The sequence below is a fragment of the Solea senegalensis genome, linkage group LG6 (genome assembly GCF_019176455.1).
Source record: "Solea senegalensis isolate Sse05_10M linkage group LG6, IFAPA_SoseM_1, whole genome shotgun sequence".
Classification (NCBI taxonomy): Eukaryota; Metazoa; Chordata; class Actinopteri; order Pleuronectiformes; family Soleidae; genus Solea; species Solea senegalensis.
Window position 1 is genome coordinate 25,763,592 of NC_058026.1, and position 21,133 is coordinate 25,784,724.

General features: G+C 39.7%; 3 protein-coding genes across 4 annotated transcripts; 2 read left to right on the plus strand and 1 right to left on the minus strand.

Moving 5' to 3' along the window:
- The first annotated feature begins 544 nt into the window (after window positions 1-544).
- trmo (tRNA methyltransferase O) lies at window positions 545-5,004 on the plus strand. Of its 2 annotated transcripts, none has more exons than XM_044027989.1 (6): window positions 545-584; window positions 2,575-2,744; window positions 2,887-3,061; window positions 3,676-3,833; window positions 3,981-4,499; window positions 4,616-5,004. In XM_044027989.1, the coding sequence occupies exons 2-6, from the start codon at window positions 2,579-2,581 to the stop codon at window positions 4,849-4,851; spliced, it is 1,254 nt and encodes a 417-aa protein (XP_043883924.1). In that variant the 5' UTR covers window positions 545-584; window positions 2,575-2,578; the 3' UTR covers window positions 4,852-5,004. The 2 variants fall into 2 exon arrangements, with proteins under 2 accessions (XP_043883924.1, XP_043883923.1); XM_044027988.1 differs by lacking the exon at window positions 545-584 and adding an exon at window positions 1,495-1,526.
- A 2,954-nt stretch (window positions 5,005-7,958) lies between these two features.
- Window positions 7,959-17,701, plus strand: spag5 (sperm associated antigen 5). The gene is made up of 24 exons (XM_044027958.1): window positions 7,959-8,000; window positions 8,098-8,208; window positions 8,408-10,476; window positions 10,587-10,773; window positions 10,894-11,010; window positions 11,194-11,286; window positions 11,432-11,566; window positions 11,858-11,977; window positions 12,070-12,162; window positions 12,293-12,427; window positions 12,532-12,625; window positions 12,733-12,880; window positions 13,006-13,056; window positions 13,338-13,512; window positions 13,918-14,051; window positions 14,185-14,353; window positions 14,792-14,939; window positions 15,420-15,657; window positions 15,794-15,926; window positions 16,022-16,102; window positions 16,219-16,368; window positions 16,728-16,802; window positions 16,951-17,031; window positions 17,151-17,701. Exons 1-24 carry the CDS (start codon window positions 7,962-7,964, stop codon window positions 17,220-17,222), a joined length of 4,848 nt encoding a protein of 1,615 aa, XP_043883893.1. The 5' UTR covers window positions 7,959-7,961; the 3' UTR covers window positions 17,223-17,701.
- Window positions 17,702-18,004: 303 nt separating this feature from the next.
- On the minus strand, window positions 18,005-20,665 carry foxe1 (forkhead box E1). The gene has a single exon (XM_044027995.1). The coding sequence runs from the start codon at window positions 20,366-20,368 to the stop codon at window positions 19,271-19,273; it is 1,098 nt and encodes a 365-aa protein (XP_043883930.1). The 5' UTR covers window positions 20,369-20,665; the 3' UTR covers window positions 18,005-19,270.
- Window positions 20,666-21,133: the final 468 nt, after the last annotated feature.

Genomic DNA, 21,133 nt, shown 5'->3' on the forward strand with positions numbered 1-21,133 from the left:
TGCATATCTTTGTTTATTTATTTTATGTACACCTATATCTCCTTACCATTATGCACTTCATTAATAAAATTGCTTATTTGTGTTTTTAACAAATGCTTTTTTTAAGTCCTGAATTTGAACTGAAATGAATTAGAATTTACACACCGTTTTATATCACTTATGGCTGAAATATATAATTCTAATTATTTTTGGGGTCCTAACCCCTAGTCATAGGAACCACTTTTGCTGTCGAACAAAACATGTTTGTGACTTGTTCAGTGTTATAAATAAAGCTCAATTCAAAAACAGGAGATCGAATCCCTCTTTGCTGCCCCCTGCGGATACTAAACACGCAATGGCCAACAACGACTGAACAATTCATATTTTGCCACATGTTTTTTCGTTATATAGCACACACGCGTTAAAATAACACTGGGAATACAGATTATGACAAAGATGAAACAAACAACGCAGAAACCGCAGAGGCGTTCACACTCACAGTCTTTTCACATGAAACACCTTTGGTTGGCCAACTATATATCATTACTTCCGCTTTGGGAGACGCTCACGTGTGTCGTTACACAGCGGTGTGCCCGGAGCCGCGGGTACAAACTTGATTTGTTCAGATTGTGTGTTTGTTAGGATCAAGATTGTGTGTTTGTTAGGATCAAGATTGTGTGTTTGTTAGGATCAAGATTGTGTGTTTGTTAGGATCAAGTGTGTGTTTGTGAGGATCAAGATTGTGTGTTTGTTAGGATCAAGATTGTGTGTTTGTTAGGATCAAGAGTGTGTTAGGATCAGAGTGTAGGATCAAGATTGTGTGTTTGTTAGGATCAAGATTGTGTGTTTGTTAGGATCAAGATTGTGTGTTTGTTAGGATCAAGATTGTGTGTTTGTTAGTCAAGATTGTGTGTTTGTGATCAAGATTGTGTGTTTGTTAGGATCAAGATTGTGTGATTGTTAGGATCAAGATTGTGTGTTTGTTAGGATCAAGATTGTGTGTTTGTTAGGATCAAGATTGTGTGTTTGTTAGGATCAAGATTGTGTGTTTGTGAGGATCAAGATTGTGTGTTTGTTAGGATCAAGATTGTGTGATTGTTAGGATCAAGATTGTGTGTTTGTTAGGATCAAGAGTGTGTGTGTTTGTTAGGATCAAGATTGTGTGTTTGTTAGGATCAAGAGTGTGTGTTTGTGAGGATCAAGATTGTGTGTTTGTTAGGATCAAGAGTGTGTGTTTGTTAGGATCAAGAGTGTGTGTTTGTTAGGATCAAGATTGTGTGATTGTTAGGATCAAGATTGTGTGTTTGTTAGGATCAAGATTGTGTGTTTGTGAGGATCAAGATTGTGTGTTTGTTAGGATCAAGATTGTGTGTTAGGATCAAGATTGTGTGTTTGTGAGGATCAAGATTGTGTGTGTTTGTTAGGATCAAGATTGTGTGTTTGTTAGGATCAATTGTGTGTTTGAATCAAGATTGTGTGTTTGTGAGGATCAAGATTGTGTGTTAGGATCAAGATTGTGTAATGAGGAAAGAAATCAAGAACCTGAGGTACGTTGATGATAATAATAATGATAATAATAATAATAACTCTGCCGTAGTGTACAGACTGAGCAGATTTAACAGCTAGATTCCAGGTCGGTGAATTAAAACATGTTATTGAATTGTTCATTATTTCCTTATTGTAATATGCTTTTAGTACCTTGTTTTTTTGCTAGAATGTCTTCCATGATTCTATGTGAAGTGTAACCCCATATTTCTGCTCTCATACGCGGTATCGGTTTGATTATTTAATCCTGTTTCCCTTTTAAAGTCGTGATTTGTCTTTATTTTATTACGTCGATGTCATGAAGGAGTTTGTAATATACTCTCTGATAAGTACCCTCGACACAAAGTTACTACTATCACAAATACTACAGCACAATATCCAAATTGTGTTTACATGCTTAAAGGGCCAGTGTGTAACATTTACAAGAGTTTACAGAGGGAAATAGATTGAACTACACGTAAGTGTGTGTATAATCACTTGTTTTTCACAGCTTTATCCTAATGGACAAACTGCTTTTTAAAGTGTAGAAGGACGGCATCTTTTTTGACATGAGAAGACCACTGTAGTTCATTGTAGTCCTCAGTCCCACCATCAGATATCACTCATTCCCACACACTGAACCTTTAAGGAACAATTAGTGAGATGTTACACCAAATATCACTGTTATTTGATTAAATGAAAACATGAAATTCATTGAATAAGTGCAAAACCATGTGCTGAAGGGACTGTATATACTGTAGCATCAAAAGGATCAGTTGGTTGTCTCACTCTGAATCTTTTTCCTTTTATTTGATTTTTTTCCTGATGGAATAATAAAATTAGATTGAACATTGACATTAATGAAGATCATGTAATGCTTAATGAGTTCACACTTCTTTCTTACTCCGTTTAGACACACAACAATAAAGTTAAATCTTCTTATTTACCTGTGATTTTGCAACTGTTTATTTGGTCATTCTTGTCTTTTATTTATATTTTCATAATTTGTTCAAACAAAATTGAATTCATTCATTATTATAAAGTGATTTTCTTTTCTGTCTCCTCCCAAAGGCACATGTTGGACAGTGCAGTTCGAGCCAATCGTAAACACATGGTATCCATTCAGTCTGCTGTGTCAAAGATTGGACCTGGCGAGGGAAAGAAAAACCAGACACCACCTTCACTGTTACCACCACCACCACCACCATCATCCTCGTCATCACAGTCAGCCTTAGAACAAGGTGATTACAGCTGTTTTCTGAATTTTGGACAAAAAACAGGTCAATACAACTACAACAATCTTAACATTTGTGAAGCTGTGCAAAAAACCCACACATTTGCATTTGTGTTATTTCTCTGTCACTGATGTTGTTTTCTTTCCAGGAAACATCCGGACGGTCCCGATCGGTTACATCACTTCCTGTTTCTCGGTGAAAAATGGGACGCCCAGGCAGCCCACCATTTGTGGACCCTCGCGAGGAGAACTGCGCATCCAGCAGAGCGTTTTCACTAACCCACAGCATGCTCTGGTAGGACTGGAGCAATACTCTTATGTTTGGTAAGTATTTTCCCGCCAACTCAAAAGGAAGAATATTAGAATAGTCACCATACAAAGCTAGTACTTTTTATTTCATCATTAAATTTCAGATTTCAGGAGTTGCATATATTGGGTTTATGGACATATATCTTAAAAATGTTTGTCCTAGAAGCATTTGTAAAAGCTGGGAACTGACTTTTTAAAATAGTTTAGATTTGCTGAATTGAACTAGCTGTGTTTCTAAGCTGAAATTTGAGTTTTCGATTGTGTAAGTAGCATAAACAAAATGGCTGTTTGCATTAGAAGTGTCAAAGACGTATATACTTTTTGAACGTAGTCATTCTAATGTCTTTGTTTCTCATCCCGACTTTCATAGCTTGACTGACTTTTCCTTGTTTCTTATCTAATGGTGGCATATGAAGCGCATTGAAACTGATATTGTTTTAAAGGCATTACAGATCAGCTTTACATTTTATGGGGAATATTTTTTGCATAAATGACAAAACAGAGAGTCAGTGACTGGATATACATGCAATATTCTACTTTGCTAAATGCAGCCCATTTCAGCGGAACTTTGACCCTTTTTTTTGAATCCACTCTTCATGTCACAACTTCCCTGTTTTCTGTGTTCACAGGATCATCTTTCTCTTTCACAAAAATGGACACCTGAGCTCCAAAGCTAAAGTGAAGCCTCCTCGACTGAACGGGCAGAAAGTTGGCGTGTACTCCACACGCAGTCCACATCGACCAAATGCTTTGGGTTTGACTCTGGCTAAACTTGATAGAATTGTAGGTGAGTAACAGCTTTTTGTGGATCAGTAAATAAAACTTGATTTTTCACATACAGTAAAAATCAAAACTATGTGTTCATAATAAGTTAAGCCACAGAAACAACACAATGACTTTGCTTAATGGCTTAATCCATTCTTCAATTCTCTAGGTGACACCGTACATCTGTTAGACATTGACATGATTGAAGGAACCCCAGTACTTGACATCAAACCCTACATCCCTGAGTATGACTCTCCTCAGACCAGGACTCGTATGGACATGGAGGCATATGACCTAAAAACACACCAAACTGCTGAAACTACAACGGAGGAGTCAAAGCTCTCAAACATCCATCATTATGACGACATTGAGATTCAGTTCTTAAAAGACAAATCTGCAGGTGAGATTCCTTCAGTTGATTCACCCGGAGTCGGTGACCTGCACACTGTTCTGGAGGAGGTCATGACTTATGTGTCCCACCGTGACCTTTTCCAAAACGAGGACCAAGTTTCAGACTCTTCAGTAAGCAAACCCTCAGAGACAGCAGTGGACCGCCCCTGCTATGGAGAGGATGCCTTCAGTAGCATAGCTGGCTGGATCAGGGAGCCTCCTGTTTCCAGTCTGGAGGTACGCTTCACTCCTCATGCTGAGAGGGAGCTAGCAGAATTCCTTCCTGCACATATATCAGGTAAGACTCTTTGTTGGACTGTTTAATTCCCTCCACAAGAGGGGGCTGTTGTGGCACTGATAAATATGAAAGCAGTCATTCATCACTGGGAAAAAAAAAAATCATATGCCACACAGGACCCTTTGAAAGTGTGAGACCCAGGTTCAAGTTTCTGCGCAGTCCAGAAGAGGCTGCTGCTGCCATCAGAGGGGTTCTGTCAGCAGACCCACGCTCAGTGTACAGGAGGACACGCTGCAGGGACAGACTCTTCTTTTTCACCCTGGACACAGCTGACATCACCTGCTGGTTTGGACAGGACTTTGCTGAGGTCCTGCAGGTCCGACCTGTCGAGAGCCAGATTGCCTCCATGTAAGAAATCACGTCACAGGATTCACAAGTCCGTAAATTCTCCTCCACCTCAACATTTCCAGGTTATTTTACAACAGATATGTATTTCAGGTGTACAGAGGGGAAAAAAGACATACATCAGATTCTGTATAGGTTGATTAAATAAGAGAAAACAATGTGTAAATTGTGTATTATTTATATTTTATTTTCCTTTTAATCATTTCTGCCCGTTGTGACAAATGAACGAGTGAAATTGTTCTCTTTTTTTTTTCTTCGCATGACGGTAAATAACTTTCCAGCTTTAGTTATATTCATGTAGTTTTTTCAAGTCAAGATAAGGTGGAGTTGAAAGGACAAAGGCAATATAACATTTTTATTCATTGTATAAATTGTCACCAAACCAGTTTTTAAATTTAATCTCATGTGCATGTCTCCATTTGATATTTGATGTCAGCATGTCAGCCAAAGCAATTTTGCTGTACTGTCATTTGAGGAACATGTTTTATTGTCCAAAAGAGTTTGGATTCTTATCTGTTGCAGCAACCAAATTCATATATTATATAACATATAAACATACACCATGACATCTTTAATAATCATCAACAATAATTTGTTACTCTGATCATCAGACATGGATTCAATTCTTTTTTTTTGTATTAAACTTAATTATTAAATCAAAATGTTAGCACCTGTTTTACAGCTTAACCGTTTGTGCACTATAATTGGGACAGTAACCAAACCTCTTATATAATTATTAATAAAGAACAAACTTCCCATTACTACTTAAATACGGCCCGCCCACCACTGTGCGAGGTGATGGAATAGAGACAGAATATAAGACTAAATGTATTTGCCGGCAATATTTTTATAATAGTAATAAGACATTGGGTTGTAATCATTGCTTTATTAAATGTATTACACTCAACATAAAATTACATATATTTAAGCTGTTTTAATCACAATTATCCTCGTCATTATTTGCTAAATTTTCAATTGAATTCTCCGTTTTTGTGCAACATAAATCTGTTTTTATTGTGAATTATTTTATATCAAAACAAGCACTTTACTTTGCAATTCTTTTTAATATCATAATGAATATCTTATATTGCCTGCCGGCTATAAATAGTTGTTTTTTTCCACTTTTTTTTCTGTGGCTCCGCTTGACCAGACTAGATGCTCATTGGCCCCCAGGTCATTTGAGTTTGACACCCCCGCTCTAGGACCTCCAACTACACACTTGTGGCATACCCGTGTGGAAAGGTACCATGTCTGTTTGTTGGCCAGAGGAGACAGAAGAGACGCTGGTGATCCTATTTCTCACCATGGCACAAAAGTGATGGATGGAAGAAGAGGAGCAGCTGATGATAGCGACAACTTTTATTTTAGTGTGTCATTTATTTTGTTTACACTTTATTTTGTTGTTTACATTGAGTTTTCTAACTTTCTAAAAATGTTGTTTACTAAAATATGCACTAATGTTACCAAGGGCAGTTCAGGAGTCTTCTGCAGGGTTATACTTGAAACTAAAAGTTTGTCTATATTAATACATTTTTAGTTTAGTATAGTTTTACATGGAAGTTCATTGTAGCCTGCTTAGTTTTTTTTTTATTGTGCCACAAATAAAAAGGTGTTGCATGATTAACAATTGAAAAGAGCTTCATTTACACTAAGACACATTTTATACAGAGATCCTAAATAGTGAGCCAGTCTTTTGAACGGCTCTTTTGCCGTATTTCCACCGGCTCTACTCGCCTCGCCACGGCACGGTTTAAGTTGCGTTATACCGGCGCGCTTCCCTTACCCGGCATGATGGTAAGTTTGCCGATGTTCCAGTAAAACATCAGTTGTTCTCAACACTTAATATTGTAAAACGTAGACAATAAGCAATAATAAATACATCAAAGTAGCTCATATGTCCCTGAGAAGCAAGAGGGATGTACAGTAGGAAAAAAAAGCTGTGGATTTCACGCAAAGACATCAATGTCCTGAGGGGGGCGCTGGTACTACGTCAACACTGCGCGTCACAACAGACGAAGAAGACTGGACCAATAGCAGAGCTGACATTTGTGTTTTGAATGAGACGCGGTTGACGCTCGTTTCAACGGAGCACTTTTGGTGTCGCACTGGTTATATATCAACGTTTGAAGGTAAAGTGCTTTTTATTTAACGGTCTAAGTAAAGTGTACCGTGCTTATAGCCACAGGCTCACATATTAGTTGCGTGCCGGAGAAGAGTTAGGAGTCGTAAGTTAGCTAACTTGCTATGTCGACATCCTTAGCACAGCGTTGCTTCATACGTGTGTGTTGTGGTTAGTTATACGTGTGTTTGCTTATTTACTCTCATGAATTGCCCCAAATATGTTCCTTGGCTGCTGCTTATAAAGACAATGACCTTGTGTGATCCTTGCGTATATTAACATCACTAGGAGAATTCATTTTATCGGTAAAAAAAAAATATCCTCAAACAAATTCAACAAATTATTTATACCCTGCTCAATCTTATAGGAATACTATTATGAATTGACGAAATTACATAATACCCATTTCCACAAAAAAAAGAAAATCCACTTCACAATAATGAATGATATCTATTCTTCCAAAATTTGGCTTCAAGGTAAATATTGTTGTTATACTGAAAAAACAGAACGTCTTGTTTCATGCTGTCATACTCCATTGTTCTGGAAACTTTATAATGATTCATGTTTTGCTTATTTTAGACAAGTCTTTCATCCACAAGGGAAAATTTATAAAGACCCCACCCATATTTACATGCTTTTGTAATGAGATCCAACTTTATATAAAGTCCCTAAAAGTATGCATTACTAAAAGAATGATCTCACAGTCTTCCTTTCCTTTTTTTCCACCTAATTACTGTCTTTCTTAACTACAACATTACAGGCAACGTGCCCCATGTAATGCAGTATATTTATAGGGCCACTTTATCAGGTCTAAAGTAGTTTTCAAAGTTTACACCATTGTTATTAAATATCTGTCATCAACTAATCAGTGAAAATATGGCCTCAGTATTTTATTTCCTTGCATGAAAGGAGAGGAGTGTCGTACACATAAATCACAGAGAAAGTTGGAATTTATTGTGAATTTTGTTGTTTTCTTGCAGTCGTACAGATACAGAGTAATGTCCTCCAGGAAGTCAAGTTCCCCAGAGGAAGGCTTGGTAAGACATTATACACATTAATCATGCACATAATACCGCTTTAAACTATCACTGAGCAAGTGGATTACAACTAATTAAAACATTTTGTTGATAATAGCCTTCCAGTAAATATGGAGAGCGTACTCCTCTGCGAAGTCTGGAGAATGAAATGCTGCACCTGCCAACTTCTAGGCTGAAATCAGGTGCTGATGCTGCCAAGATGGCAAAGGTGGGTTTATTTTAGCCATGACAATAATCACTGCAACATTACTTTCTTCAAAAGCACTACAATACGTTTAATTAATAACAATATGATACTTGTGCATACACACTGAGATGTAACACATAACTATTTATTATTTTTACTCAAGAGCAATAATATTGGGAACATTCAGTTTTTATTATGTTTTCCATTTCTTTTCATACAGGATGACGTTCCTCTCCGTGATCCAGTATCTCACTTAGACTTTTCTCCGTCCATCAAAATGATGCAGATGCACAATCCCACAATTGCTAAGACTGTTTGTGGACTTGGAGACGTAACATTTAAATCCTTTGTATGCCCTGGTGGGGAGGTTGAAATTTCAGACTCTTCAGTGTCTGCAGAACAGAGCATTGTTTTGCCTCAGGATCAGGCTACATGTAACACTGGATCAGAAGATACAGTCATATCTGACAGTATGATTGTGCAGTCATGTGCTGATCACACAGATCATCCCTATTACAATTCAGAGACAACGAATGCTACATTGCGTGAAACTGAAGAAGCATGCCTCTGTGAATTTCCCAACAATACACTGGCCTCTGGGAGACAGGATGATGAATGTGCCACACAGAAATCTGAAGTTTTTGAGAATGACCAATATGCAGATGAAGATATTGTCCAAAAACATGACACCGCAGCTCTGCCACAGGCACAGGACATTCAATTTTTACAAGACAACAGTGTAAATTCAACATATTCCTCTCACTATGGTCAACTGTGTGAAACAGAGCATGCTGATCATCCCAGCTGTAGCAGTGTGAATGTTCCTGACATCACCACTTTCTCCGAGGCTCCAAATGTTTTTGAGAAATGTGCTGATGGTCTGAGTGATGTAACCTTCAAATCATTTAACTGCTCTGGGGGAGAGGTAGACATTTCAGAACGCACCAACATTATGAATGACACAGTTCCTGTACCGGACAACACCATGACAAGCAGCGAGCCACACAGTTACAGCATGAATCAAAGCCTTTTAGCCAATGATTACGACGTGCAAAATGGTAACCGGCATGTGGATCATCCATACTGTCATCATGAAAGTTCTTCATTGACCTCAGGTGATAAAGAGGAATCGTTGCCGTGTATTATTAGTGATGTGGATGAGGTTAAAACAGGGGATGGGGATGAAAAATCCAATTGCTCCCCATTGCCTGAGAAAATACACCCTCTGCTGGATAACGTCTCTAAATCTGCATGTGTTACACAGGAACTGTTCCTGTGTGAGGAACAAATCCATGGTGACTATGAAGCACCAAACTGTCATGTGGAGAATGATGAAGTTGTTTTAGATTCTCAGTCACCAGCTATCAACGCATCGTCAAAGCCTTTGGATAATGAGTCTGTCACCTGTCAAGAGCAAGAAACAGTAAAGCACTCAATATGTTCAGAAAATGTGGCTTCAGCAGAGAATCTGGCACCTGTGGAAGTGCAGCAGCTTCTGGGACATGTGTCTCAAGTGCAGTCGAGCAGTGCACCGCCTGAATCCAGCGAAGCAAAAGACAGTGCTCTTGGTTCATCGGGAAATGAACCTGTACTTAGTAATTCTGGAGAAAAACCTCACCACCCTACAGAGAATCCTGCGGATATTTTGAAAGCTCTGTCAGAGTTTTCTTCAGTAGCATCAGCTTTGCAGTTTAGAATCCTCAGTCCTATTGTTAGGAGATCCTCAAAGTCTGTATTCAAGGCTCTTGACGATCATGCGGTGGATAATTATTTGGCTTTCGACTCTGCCCTTGATGGTGAAAAGAGCTTGGTGTCTCCTGTCGTCGCTGATCCCTCCGGGTTGTGGGTAGAGCACTTGGAGAGCCCCATGCCACGTCCCCTGTTCAACTCTACAGCGATGTGTCACAAGCCTCATTCAGGCCCAGGCACTGAACCGGAGAAGGGTGTGGGTGAGAAGCCTTATGTTGTCCCACCGTCAGAGGGAGAAAAGCCAGCTGTCCCATTGATTCTAGATGGGCCACTTCAGCAGCAACTCCGGCAGATGGCAGAGTTCCTTCTCTTGGCAACTGGAAAAATGGTTCCTGCTGGTGTTTCTGTATGTGCACCACCTCCTGCTGCCACTATGGCACCACCACCAAGAGCTACTACTGCAGAATCCCACAGTGTCTGTGTGGGTACCACTGCTGTGAAACTGGTGGACCACAGCATCAATACATCTGGCCAGTTTGAGCTCAAGAGAGATTTTTCTGTGGCTGATTCCTGCGCTCAGACTGACCCTCTCCTGTGGAAGTAAGTGTTAGCTGTGAATTAATTATTTAATGAACCTTAGGTTGCAAGTGATATGTAGTGATGAACTGTCTTTCTCTGCTTATTCAGTCTTTCTGCTGATGTGCTTTCAGTGTACCTCCGGGGAGCCTAGAGTGCCTGCCTAGATCAGAGCTGGAACAGAGGTTAAGGTCTAGCATGATCATGGTGGAGGCCCTGGTGCAGCAGTTGGCTGCATCCCGAACACATGGATCTACAGGCCCTGCACCTTCAGAGCTCAGGGAGAAATTAGTGCAGACTGACCACACTGAGCTCAGTCAGGTAAGGACAACTGCACAACTTCATAACTGTATGAGATGAAGAATTCAGAGTTGATGGTTGTTTTCTGTCTATGTTAAATAAAAAAAAATTATTACATTTTTAATTTTCTGTTATACACAGACCACAGGGTATCGAGACCTTTATATGGAGGCTCTGAGCAGGATTAGTGAGTTGGAGCTGGACGGAGGTTCTCTCCAGAAACTCATTCAGTGTATGCAAGACATGAGAATCACTATGGTAAGACTCAAACATTGATAAAACACATGCTCTTGTTTGCAGGAATAGATAAAATGTCACTGCAAGTCAGTGTATGTAAGGACCTCTCTGTACAAACAGTTTTTGATCATTTGCATGTGTAGAAGATGTTTTTAAAAACCTATGCTTTATCATTTGTGACAGTGAGTATATTTGATCCCACAGACTTCTTTGAGTAGCAACACAGACACTGCGTTCTCTAACATGATAGAAATGGAAGAGCTTGTCAGAGAAGACCATCAAAGCCTGGTTTCACACGTATGTAAATATGGACTGGATGTCGTATTTCTCAAATTGCATAAATACTTGTTGGATCATTCATTCAGATGTCGTGTATAAACTGTGGGTAAGGTGCATGTTTTTGTTTTTGATTCAAGCTGATATTTATTTCTTCTCTATTAAGTATGGTCAGATGAAGTCTCTATTTGAGAAAACGAGGACGACACAAACACAAATGATGCAGAAGGTCAAAGAAGCTCTTCACCAAAGAGATGACATGAGGAAACAGATGGAGGAATCCTTCCAAGCCAAGGAGGCGGTAATCACAGCAACTCATCTGTTTAATGTTATGTGGCCCTGCTCTGGGTTGCAGCACTAAATATTCTTTTACTGAGAAAAGTTAAAATAAAAAAGTACAGGCCTCTTAAAAGTTGATGTTTTATGTCGCCAGAGTGGTAGTTGTTGCTCACGAGGACTTGACCGTTGCATTATGATATGTAAATCTACGTAGTGTGCACTATGCATAAGTTCATTTTGTCATGATTAGTGTCACTGATATGCTTTTTGCAGCTTTTCTTCCCTCGGTCAACAAATGTGTTTGGTTTTTCAGGCCTTCCGCACGATGGAACAGCTGAGGACACATTGTGCCACAGAAAAGTCAGAGTTAGAGAGGAGTGTTGGGTCTCAGCAGGAACTACTTGCTGCTCTCAAACAGACTTTTCCAGAACAGGCAAGAACAAATGCACAATTGTAATTCATTCAGTATAACATTCTCTAGAGCACGTCTCTCATTTCAGCTTTTTTCCCCCTCTCTTAATGCAGGTTGCATTAAACCAGGCCTACACTCAAATGCTGAACTCTGCTTCTGATCAGTTGTCTGAAACCATGGTGGAGCAGTCCAGTTTGATCAAAGAGGTAGGTTCAGTTTATCTTTTTTAACAAGTCAATAAATGAACTATTTTGTCTTTCTTTACATAATGTCTCCTCGCATCATATCACTTGCTTTGTTTGAATGTGATGGTTTCATGTTGTCATCTTTTCACAGCTCGGCACAGTCAGAGCCCTCCTGCAGAAAACTGCTCCCATGCTCCTGAAGCTCAACGACAAGGCTGTAGCTGCTTTGCGCGAGAGAGACGAGCACATTTCTGCAAAAGACCAAGCTGTCAAAGAGAGAGAACAGGTAAGATTTTGTGACTCTTATCTCACTCGTCTTTTGAGAACGGTGATGGCTGCATATTCTACAGATTACACATTACTATCTTTTTTTTTGTATTCAAATAACAGTTCAAAGAAGAGCTGGACCAAACTAATCTGAATCTACAAACTGCCAGAGAACAGATTGGCGATTTAAATCTGCAGATGACAATTTTGTCCTCAGGTGAAAACTGAAATAAGTATATTAACTTTTCTTGTCATTTTAAACGTTTGCATAAAATAACATTTATCGGAACGTTGTTGACGATCGAATGTCTCATTAAATTTTAGAGATGAATGTTCTGCATGAGAAGTTAACAGAGAGAGACCAAGAGCGGGGTCAGCTGGAGAGGAAGGCGACAGAATTGTCTGCCACAGTTTCCTCAACGCTGGCTTCCTACACTTTCTTGGAGCAGGCACTCGCAGCTGAAACAACAAAGTATGATCTGCACAAAAAATCTATTGGACAAAAAGCACTAAAGATGAAAGGAATCAAAAAAAAAATATACATATATAGCAGTCGAATGATAAAATAGTTTTTTTATTTGGTTTATTATCTTCCAGATTGCAGCAGTCATGGAAAGACATCCAGCAAGCCAGGGACAGAGGAAATGAGTAAGTGTGGCTCACGTCAAGATAGAAATTTAACTAGCTTGTAATTTCTCTGATAGTTTGACTTGAGATATTTAACAAAATGACAGTGACATACAGTGTTTCAGTATCATCTATTTTACATCATTAAAAAAGTACTTTTATATAAGGTGCCCTTGGTTTTCTGTATGCATTAAAGAAGGAAATGTATTTTTTTTTTTATTTATGACAGGAGGTTGGGACAAATAAGCAGCCTCCTTGTCATTCATTGGCCTAATGCCACTGCTTCTGTTTTCTGTGCTCAGGTTGGAGGCATCACTGGAGCAGTCAGAGCAGCAGGTTTCTGAGTTAAGTCAGGCTTTGTCTCACAGTGAGGAGCAGCTCAGTCAGCTGCAGACCCTCTCACAGTCTCAGAAAATGCAGATCCAGCAGCTCCAGGACCTTTGCACACAACTCAGCGACGTACGGGAAATGAGCGAGGTTAGCTTTTTTACAACAAAGTTGAACTTAAAATCTGTTCCCTGATACTTCCTAGATTCTCGGCCTGGAAAGTTTCTATGCCATAGATCCTTTTACTTGTAACATTGCTTTTCACGTTGTTGTTGACGTCCTCAGTCTGCAATAACCTTTGCATGGTCATATGAATATAATAACATTTTTTAAAAATGTCTTTTCTTTAAACCATTCATGCTAATTTAATGCTACTTTCATTGCGTTGCAGAGAAATGTTTCATTAGTGTTGTAGTTCCTATTATCCACAGATTAGCACACTAATATGTGGATAACAATCAAAAATGATGCTCTGAAAAAGTCTGAAAATGAACTTAGACTAGCACCTGACTGATGTTTGATAGTGTGTTTTTGATTTAGGTTTGTGTGTGTCAGTTCTTGCAGATGGAGAATCAGTTGGCGAGGGAGCAGGTGGCTGAAAGTGAGCGCTTGCTGAGGGCCAACTTGCAAGGACTCAGGGAAAGGAACATCCAGTGTGAGGACCTAAAAGAAGAACTTAGTCAGCTTCAGTGAGTTTAACTTAACAACAGCCTCGGTTTATCCATGTGTATATGCAGGCTGCAGCTACTGTATATGTGATTTTTCATGCAGACTGTTCCAACCATTGTCTGACAATGTTAAACGTGTTTGTTTGTGATAAAGGCTTGAGAACAGAAGTCTGCGGGAGCAACTGGAAACCACAAGATCTCAAGCCTGTGCAAAGCAGGTGGAGCTTGGAGAGAAGCTGGCTCAGAGGGACACTGAGATCACTTTGCTGCATCACACACTGCGAGGACTCACCAATGAGCTACAAGCAGCTCTCAACGATGAGGTAACATATGGGCTGTTAAATGGTCTCAACCACAACCAACACAATGAGGATTTTTCTCAGTTTAAATGAACAGAATGTGCAGCTTTGATAATAAATGAAGGCAAATATCCACTTGAAACAGTAATTAATATTAATGGTATAATTAGTAGCAATAATGTTGTTGACATTTTAGGTGATCTTTAAATAAAAAGTACCTGAGGGTCTCGCAAAGATTTTTCTCCATGGAAAACTGCAGTCAAGTGCATCTGTGAGACAAAAGTAAATCCATTCTGGATACCTTTTCACACACCGTATGTTTCCTCTGGGAGGACAATGCACATTATTTTATGAGGTGTCCAAACGTCTTGTGCTCATCAATCAGAAATGCTGACATGGTTTGCTGATAAGTCGATTGCTGCATTGTGGAGATTTTGACAAAAGCATCCATGTGTTTGTTAGAGAGCTGAACAACAGAAGGATAAAGATTCTCAATCAGTCCATCAAATGCAGCGCCGTCACCCCTCCAGCTCGTTTGTGGACAGCATCATGGTTGCATTAACTGTCGAGCAAGAGGAAGAGATGAAAGCAGACACGCCTCCTGAACCAGGTACTGTCACACAGCTTTATCTCCTCGTTTGAAGGCTGGCTTCAGAGATTAGACAAAAATGGGTCACATGTGTTGTTCTTCAGAAAAGCAGCATTTTCTTTACCTTTTATAAACAAATTCACAGCTTTAAGTGCTGCTGCTGGTCTAAATGAGTCAAATGTGCATCATCTAACCTTCATTTATGATGTTTCTAATTTGTACTGGGGATGAAAGCTGAGCTCTATGTTAATATGATGTGATGAAATAATTCTACTATTTAGCAACTCAAACACCAAACGGTTTATTACCCAAAAAAAAAAAGTTTTTAGCAGGTGACAATGACATTGCTCTTGCTACTATATTCAGTCGACAGCTAATATTGTATATTCTATTTTAATGAACACACCTATGTAACGTCTGAAACCGAGTTCAGAATACCTTTTGTGACGGTCCACAGTTGTAAATCTAAGTTGTAGTCCTTTGTCTCTCGACTCCCCTCAGACACGCCTGAAGCACAGTCGGAGACGTTGTTCAGTGAGAAGAGTGCCTTCACCCGAATTGCAGCCGTCACTCCTAAGAAGAATGTGAGTGCAGCGGAGATTGAACCAGTAGAGGACGACGAGAGCGGTGTGGCAGAGCTGGTCGTCGACGTGAGCAGCACCGTCGCAGAACTCATCAGCACGCTGAAAGTGCTGCAACAGCGCAGGGATGCTCAGCTGGAGGAGCTGCACAACACCATGTAAGTTTGTGCTCCTGAAATTTAAATGTGGTTTTCATGTAGGAATCAGTTGTATTTCTATGTACTATTTGTGCAAGTAATCCTTTTCTATTTTGCTAGTTATTAACACCACATATTTTGAACTGCGTTGTTCCAGCTATGGCCTGCAGGAGGAGCAGCAGACTGTAAAGAGCAAACATGAGGCTGAAGTGTCGGAGCTCAAGCATCAGCTGAACCGACTGAACGTCCTCGCTGAGAGAGGCAATCAGGCCTTGCAGCAGCAAGCTCAGGTCAGAAATGGTTCATCGTGTCAGTTTTACCTGTGATGCCTAAACAAAGTCCAAGATGGTTTAAGAAAACTCTTCTTTACGTTCTCTTTACACAGGATGAGAAAACGGTGGTAAACTTGTCAGAAGAAATACAAGAAGTCCAGGAAATTCTTAACAAACACAAGTTTGACAATAATGTAAGACAATGTACACACTGTAAATATGAAGTGAATTTTTTCTACATCCACTCAGGAATATTTCATTTGCAGCATGAGTGAAAATGGCAGACAGATTTTTATAAATGTATTCACAGGAGTTGCGTAAGGAGGTGACAGACCTTCGCCTCACTCTCCAGCAGTCCCAGGTGGAGTCTCAATTCTTGCGTGAGGAATTGAGAAAAGCTGGTGGTGTGTCGGCTAACCCTACACATTTGATGGAAGAGAAGATCCTGTTATTGAAAGAGGTACATATTTGTTATAGAGCTGCAACTAACGATTATTTTCTCGATTAATCGTTTGGTTCATGAAATATCAGAACGCCTTAAAATATGTTGATCAAACCTGGAAATGCTGATCTTCTCAAATGTCTTATTTTGTCAATCAATCCAATCATGAAACGGCTGCAAACCGATTAATCGTTTATCAAAATAGTTTTAATTTATTAATTGTTTCAGCTTTTACTCGTTATATAATAGAACACCTTTATTATCATACAATACAACCGTTTTCCAATTGTTTTATAATAACTATACATTAAACCCTACTTTACATTTGAAAGTCGTTTTCAGCGTGCATGTTTTGTGCCCTTTGTCTTGAACCCCAGGTGGCGAGACTGAAGTTGAGTCTTCAAGAGGTGGAGCAGGCCCGAGTGAAACTCCTTGAGCGAGCAAAGAGACATGTAAGTGCTGAGGAGAACCACAGTGTCACCGGTTTATGCAGCAGCACCATTTGGTACCATTTGTTATTGTCTTGAGAGAACGTTTGATTGTTTTCACGCCACTGTCTCGTGAGGACGTGATCCAGTGTTTTTATGACTTCTCTCGCAGCAAATGATCCATCAGAACAACCAGCAGAAAAGTGAGAATGAACTTCAGATGTTAAACCACATGATCAATAAAGTCAGAGAGGTAAGAGATCATTTTCTTTTATTTGCTTTTCTGCGTTTGTTGACTTTGTGTATCTTGACACGAGCACTGAGGATGCAGTGAGGACACCTGATGTAATGGATGTTTTCTTCCCCACACAGACTCTGATGTCTTTGCCAGAGATTGTGAAGAATTGTCAACTCCTTCAGCAGCTTGTTGAATACATTGGCTAATGTGTGTTGTTGTTGTTTTCTCTTGTATTCATTTTATTTATGTCTTCATGTCTTAAGCTGGTTCTCACTGTAAGTTGTTACGTTTTTCCTAATTAAATTTCCTTTTTTAATCTTTTTTATTTGTTTTTGTCTAACTTTTGCTGTTTGTTTTTTGTTTGTTTTTGCATTTGAATAACAAAGAAGTCAAATGTTGTACAGTCATGTTAATATTAAAAACAGCAAATTTGAATACATCCAAACTGAATAACTACATATGTTGTGCCATGCTGTAAGGAAAGTTAGGTATGCTCCAGCAAACTAGTTATTAAAATCATACATTACATTCAATCATTTAAGGAATTTCAGTGAATAATTCTTCTTCGTCTTAATTTTCAGACATGATAAATTAACAAAAAAGAAAAATCCTATCACAGTTTGTGACAGCCATGTAAATGAATATGGACACCATGTAAATGTGTTTGAATGGGATGCACAGAAAATGAATAAAATGTTTTTTTTATTGTTTCCTTAAACAGAACGTCTTTTGTTAATTTATACTGATAACAATTTAGATAATGTCACCTTTGGCATTTTTGTCGGCAGTTTAGATTTTGCTTGTCTAATTTTGTAATAAGTTCAGTGTGAGACAAGATGGAACATAACCCTCAGCCTTGTGTGTTTTTTTTATTCATCTTTTATCATTGAAAAATAAGCAAAGCTACAGTTTATGAAGTAAATTCTTGTAATAATATAATAAATGTCCTTTTAAATTTTGTTTATAATTTGACAATTGCTGAAATCTAAATTAAATGCACAGTAATGTTAAGTGGGTCTAAAGAAATGGGTAAAAAAAAGCATCGTAGAACATCCAGACTTAACTGCGAACAAAGCTTATTTTCTGATGGAAAATAATTAGTATATATATAATAAGTATTTTAATTGCAATGGGACGGAATTGTGCGAGAGCTTCTTATATTACGGTCCCACTGGCAGATTGTTCCTAAGAGCTGTGTAGATGTCTGGGCTTGATAATCAGCGCCGGTCACGGTTACTGCGAATGCTGTGGCTCCAGACAACACTTGAAACCTGCTGAACTGACAAAGTGAAGAAAGCCGTGCAAACACAAACCGAACATGTTCTCTCCTGGTAGCACTGTGTCTGGATCTGAACTGAAGTTTACAAATATGTATGTAATATTTCATTCTGAGATTACAACTGATTTAATCTCGCTATGATTAATCTCTTGGGGCATGAAAAATGATGGAAAGATATTTTGGTACACAAACGTAATCATTAATTAAAAAGAAGTTTTTCTTTGTTTTTATATTAGTTTTATTTCCAAAAAGAACGTAACCTGATATGCATTTTCATTTAGCGACACATACATGAAAAATAAAATAGAAAATAAAGCTGACGTTCTTCATACAAGCAACACTAAAATGCAAAGCCTATGATCAGAGAACAATAATTTAGAATAACATTTTGGCAACGTGAATATTAAACTTGTACATTCAAGTCACGACAAAAAAAGCTCACAACCACACATAAAAAAAACTGATGAGTTTTACATTCTAGAATGCTGTGAAGAAACCTTGACACTTGATACCAACATTAAAGCTTGAAGTAAAAGTAAATTAAAGAAAGCACTCCAAGCACAAAACCTCTGTCAAAGTTTCCTGTAGTGTTCATACACTCAAGTCCTGATTTGGATATCACATCATCATTGCTTCCTTATTATTATTATTGTTATTATTATTATTTGTTTTTAAAAATCAAAATCAGTCTCTTATACTTTGTATGTTATGCTTCTCACAGACACATGCAACCAAAAACGGGACTTTCTTGGCAGAGGTAATTACCCTCCGTGCTGAAATAAATGCACTAGAGCATTAATAGTATTAATCACAGTTGTGTTGGGAAAGTTTGTGTGTATTCACTCTGCTTTGTGTAGTCATAAACAAAGACAAACATGTTTGTGTGGAGACATTCTGGCTCACTTCTTGCTGTCTTGAGTCTCTGGTGTTCTTGTAAGAGGTCAGTAAGATGCTGGGATCTCCAGTCTCAGTTTTTCAGATGGCTGACACAAACCTGTCTATATTCCCCGGGTATGTGGGGTGTCTCAGGTAAGACCCGGGGTTGCCCATGGGACCTGCAGCACTGTTATATGGAGAGATGGACCCCAGCTGCACTGGGGAGATCCGGTCGTAATGGTCCACGGACTCTGCGCCTCCATGTGCTGAGACATGGAGGCGTCCCGTTGCTGTGTACCCCTGGGTGTGGCCCTGTCCGTATGAGCCCTGGTGGCCATGGTGGTGTGGGTGGACATTCGGCGTGGGGTAAGTGAACCCAGGAAGTGTAGAGGAGCGAGAGACCATGGGTCCTCCACATGTTTGGCCCTGGTAAGCTGGGGCCCCCTGGCCGCAGTGAGTGGACCCATTTGGAAGCCCCTCTGGACTGAAGCTCCTGTTGGGTTGCTGCATCACCTCTGGCCCTTGACCTCCCAGCATGCTGGCCGGAGTCGGGTGTCCCATGAGATTATTGATGCTGAACATGCGAGTCTGACTTGGTCCGAACCCAGACGGTGATGAGGAGGAGTAGTATGTAGAATGAAGCTGTTGCCCGTAGGCTGGACTGACCGTCATGTTTGGGTACACTGAGGTGGGATATGCAGCTGACCTGGCGATCTGGACAGGAGAAAAAACTGGCGCCTCATGCACATATGTGGCATAGGTGGTCAAGTCGCATCGCTTAAACCTCTTCCTCCGCCTCAGGAAGCTGCCGCTCTCAAACATGTCCTCGGCATTTGGATCTAAAGCCCAGTAGTTGCCCTTTCCAGGCCTCCCCGGCTCTCGAGGAATCTTGATAAAACAATCATTGAGAGTCAAGTTATGGCGGATGGAGTTCTGCCATTTCTTTGAATTGTCTCTGTAGAAGGGGAAACGCTCTGTGATGAATTTGTAGATGCCCCCCAGGGTGAGTTTGCGGTCAGGTGAGTTTGCGATGGCCATGGATATGAGTGCGATGTAGCTGTAAGGGGGCTTCCCCCGCTGGAGAGGTCTCTTCCTCCTGCGCCCCCGGGGCTGCTCCTCTGTCTGTGGTGCAGAGTTGGAGTCAGACAAAGTGTCTGCGGGAGAGTCTTTCTCCACTTTGACCACTGGCATTGTCATGGAGCGCGTGTGTGCACTGACCAAACTTCCACGGACGAGAGAACAAATTTGAACCTGGTACAGTGGGAACAGAAAATCCTTTTAGAAAAAAACTCACTTTCTTTGAGTCCAAATCCAGCAGTTCTTCAAAAGCAGTAGAAGCAATGTGTTGTTTTTGTGTTGTTTTTTTTCCCCAATTAATCCTGTTTTGAATAAAAGCAGTGCTTATTCAGCGTATTCCCACAGTTTGTTGCCAGGCTAAGTTGACGTGTTCAGGTGTTCCAGTGCCATGTGCGCTGTTTAAGGTGTGTGTGAGAATGATTCACACAGCTTTACCTGAGGAGAGTATTACCTCCACACAGCACCTGAGGGACCACACCCCCTCCAGCTACATACCTCAGCTTTATAAGGGCCTATTGTTCATGTTCAAGTCTGCATACTTTGTGTTGACATATTCTTAATGTGGTGGCAATTAATTGTCTTGTGTCTTAGCAATGAAGATTATCGGCTGTTTAATTTGGTAATTACCATTTCAATTTAAACTTACAGTAACCGGTTTCCCCTTAAGTGCCCCTTTAATGTACTTACTCGCCGTGAGTTATGCTTTTCAAGGTTGTGTTTAGTTTTATAGACCAGAACTGTCAAAACAAACACGGTGTCCTCTTCATATTCAAATCCCCCTTCAAAGCTAACCTCAGTTTATTTTAAAAACTCCAAAATGGCCCACATTGTTTTGACGTTTAACACTAAAAGACCTCTTTAGTGGTAACTTACACTGCAAGTTGT

Coding starts and splice junctions, on each gene's coding strand:
- trmo (XM_044027988.1), top strand. CDS start 1,501: ATGAGGAAAGAAATCAAGAACCTGAG. Junction 1,527..2,574: donor AAAGAAATCAAGAACCTGAG/GTACGTTGATGA, acceptor CTCCTCCCAAAG/GCACATGTTGGACAGTGCAG. Junction 2,745..2,886: donor ACAGTCAGCCTTAGAACAAG/GTGATTACAGCT, acceptor TTTTCTTTCCAG/GAAACATCCGGACGGTCCCG.
- spag5 (XM_044027958.1), top strand. CDS start 7,962: ATGTCCTCCAGGAAGTCAAGTTCCCCAGAGGAAGGCTTG. Junction 12,163..12,292: donor AGTCCAGTTTGATCAAAGAG/GTAGGTTCAGTT, acceptor ATCTTTTCACAG/CTCGGCACAGTCAGAGCCCT. Junction 16,369..16,727: donor AGATCCTGTTATTGAAAGAG/GTACATATTTGT, acceptor CTTGAACCCCAG/GTGGCGAGACTGAAGTTGAG.
- foxe1 (XM_044027995.1), bottom strand. CDS start 20,368: ATGACAATGCCAGTGGTCAAAGTGGAGAAAGACTCTCCCGCAGACACT.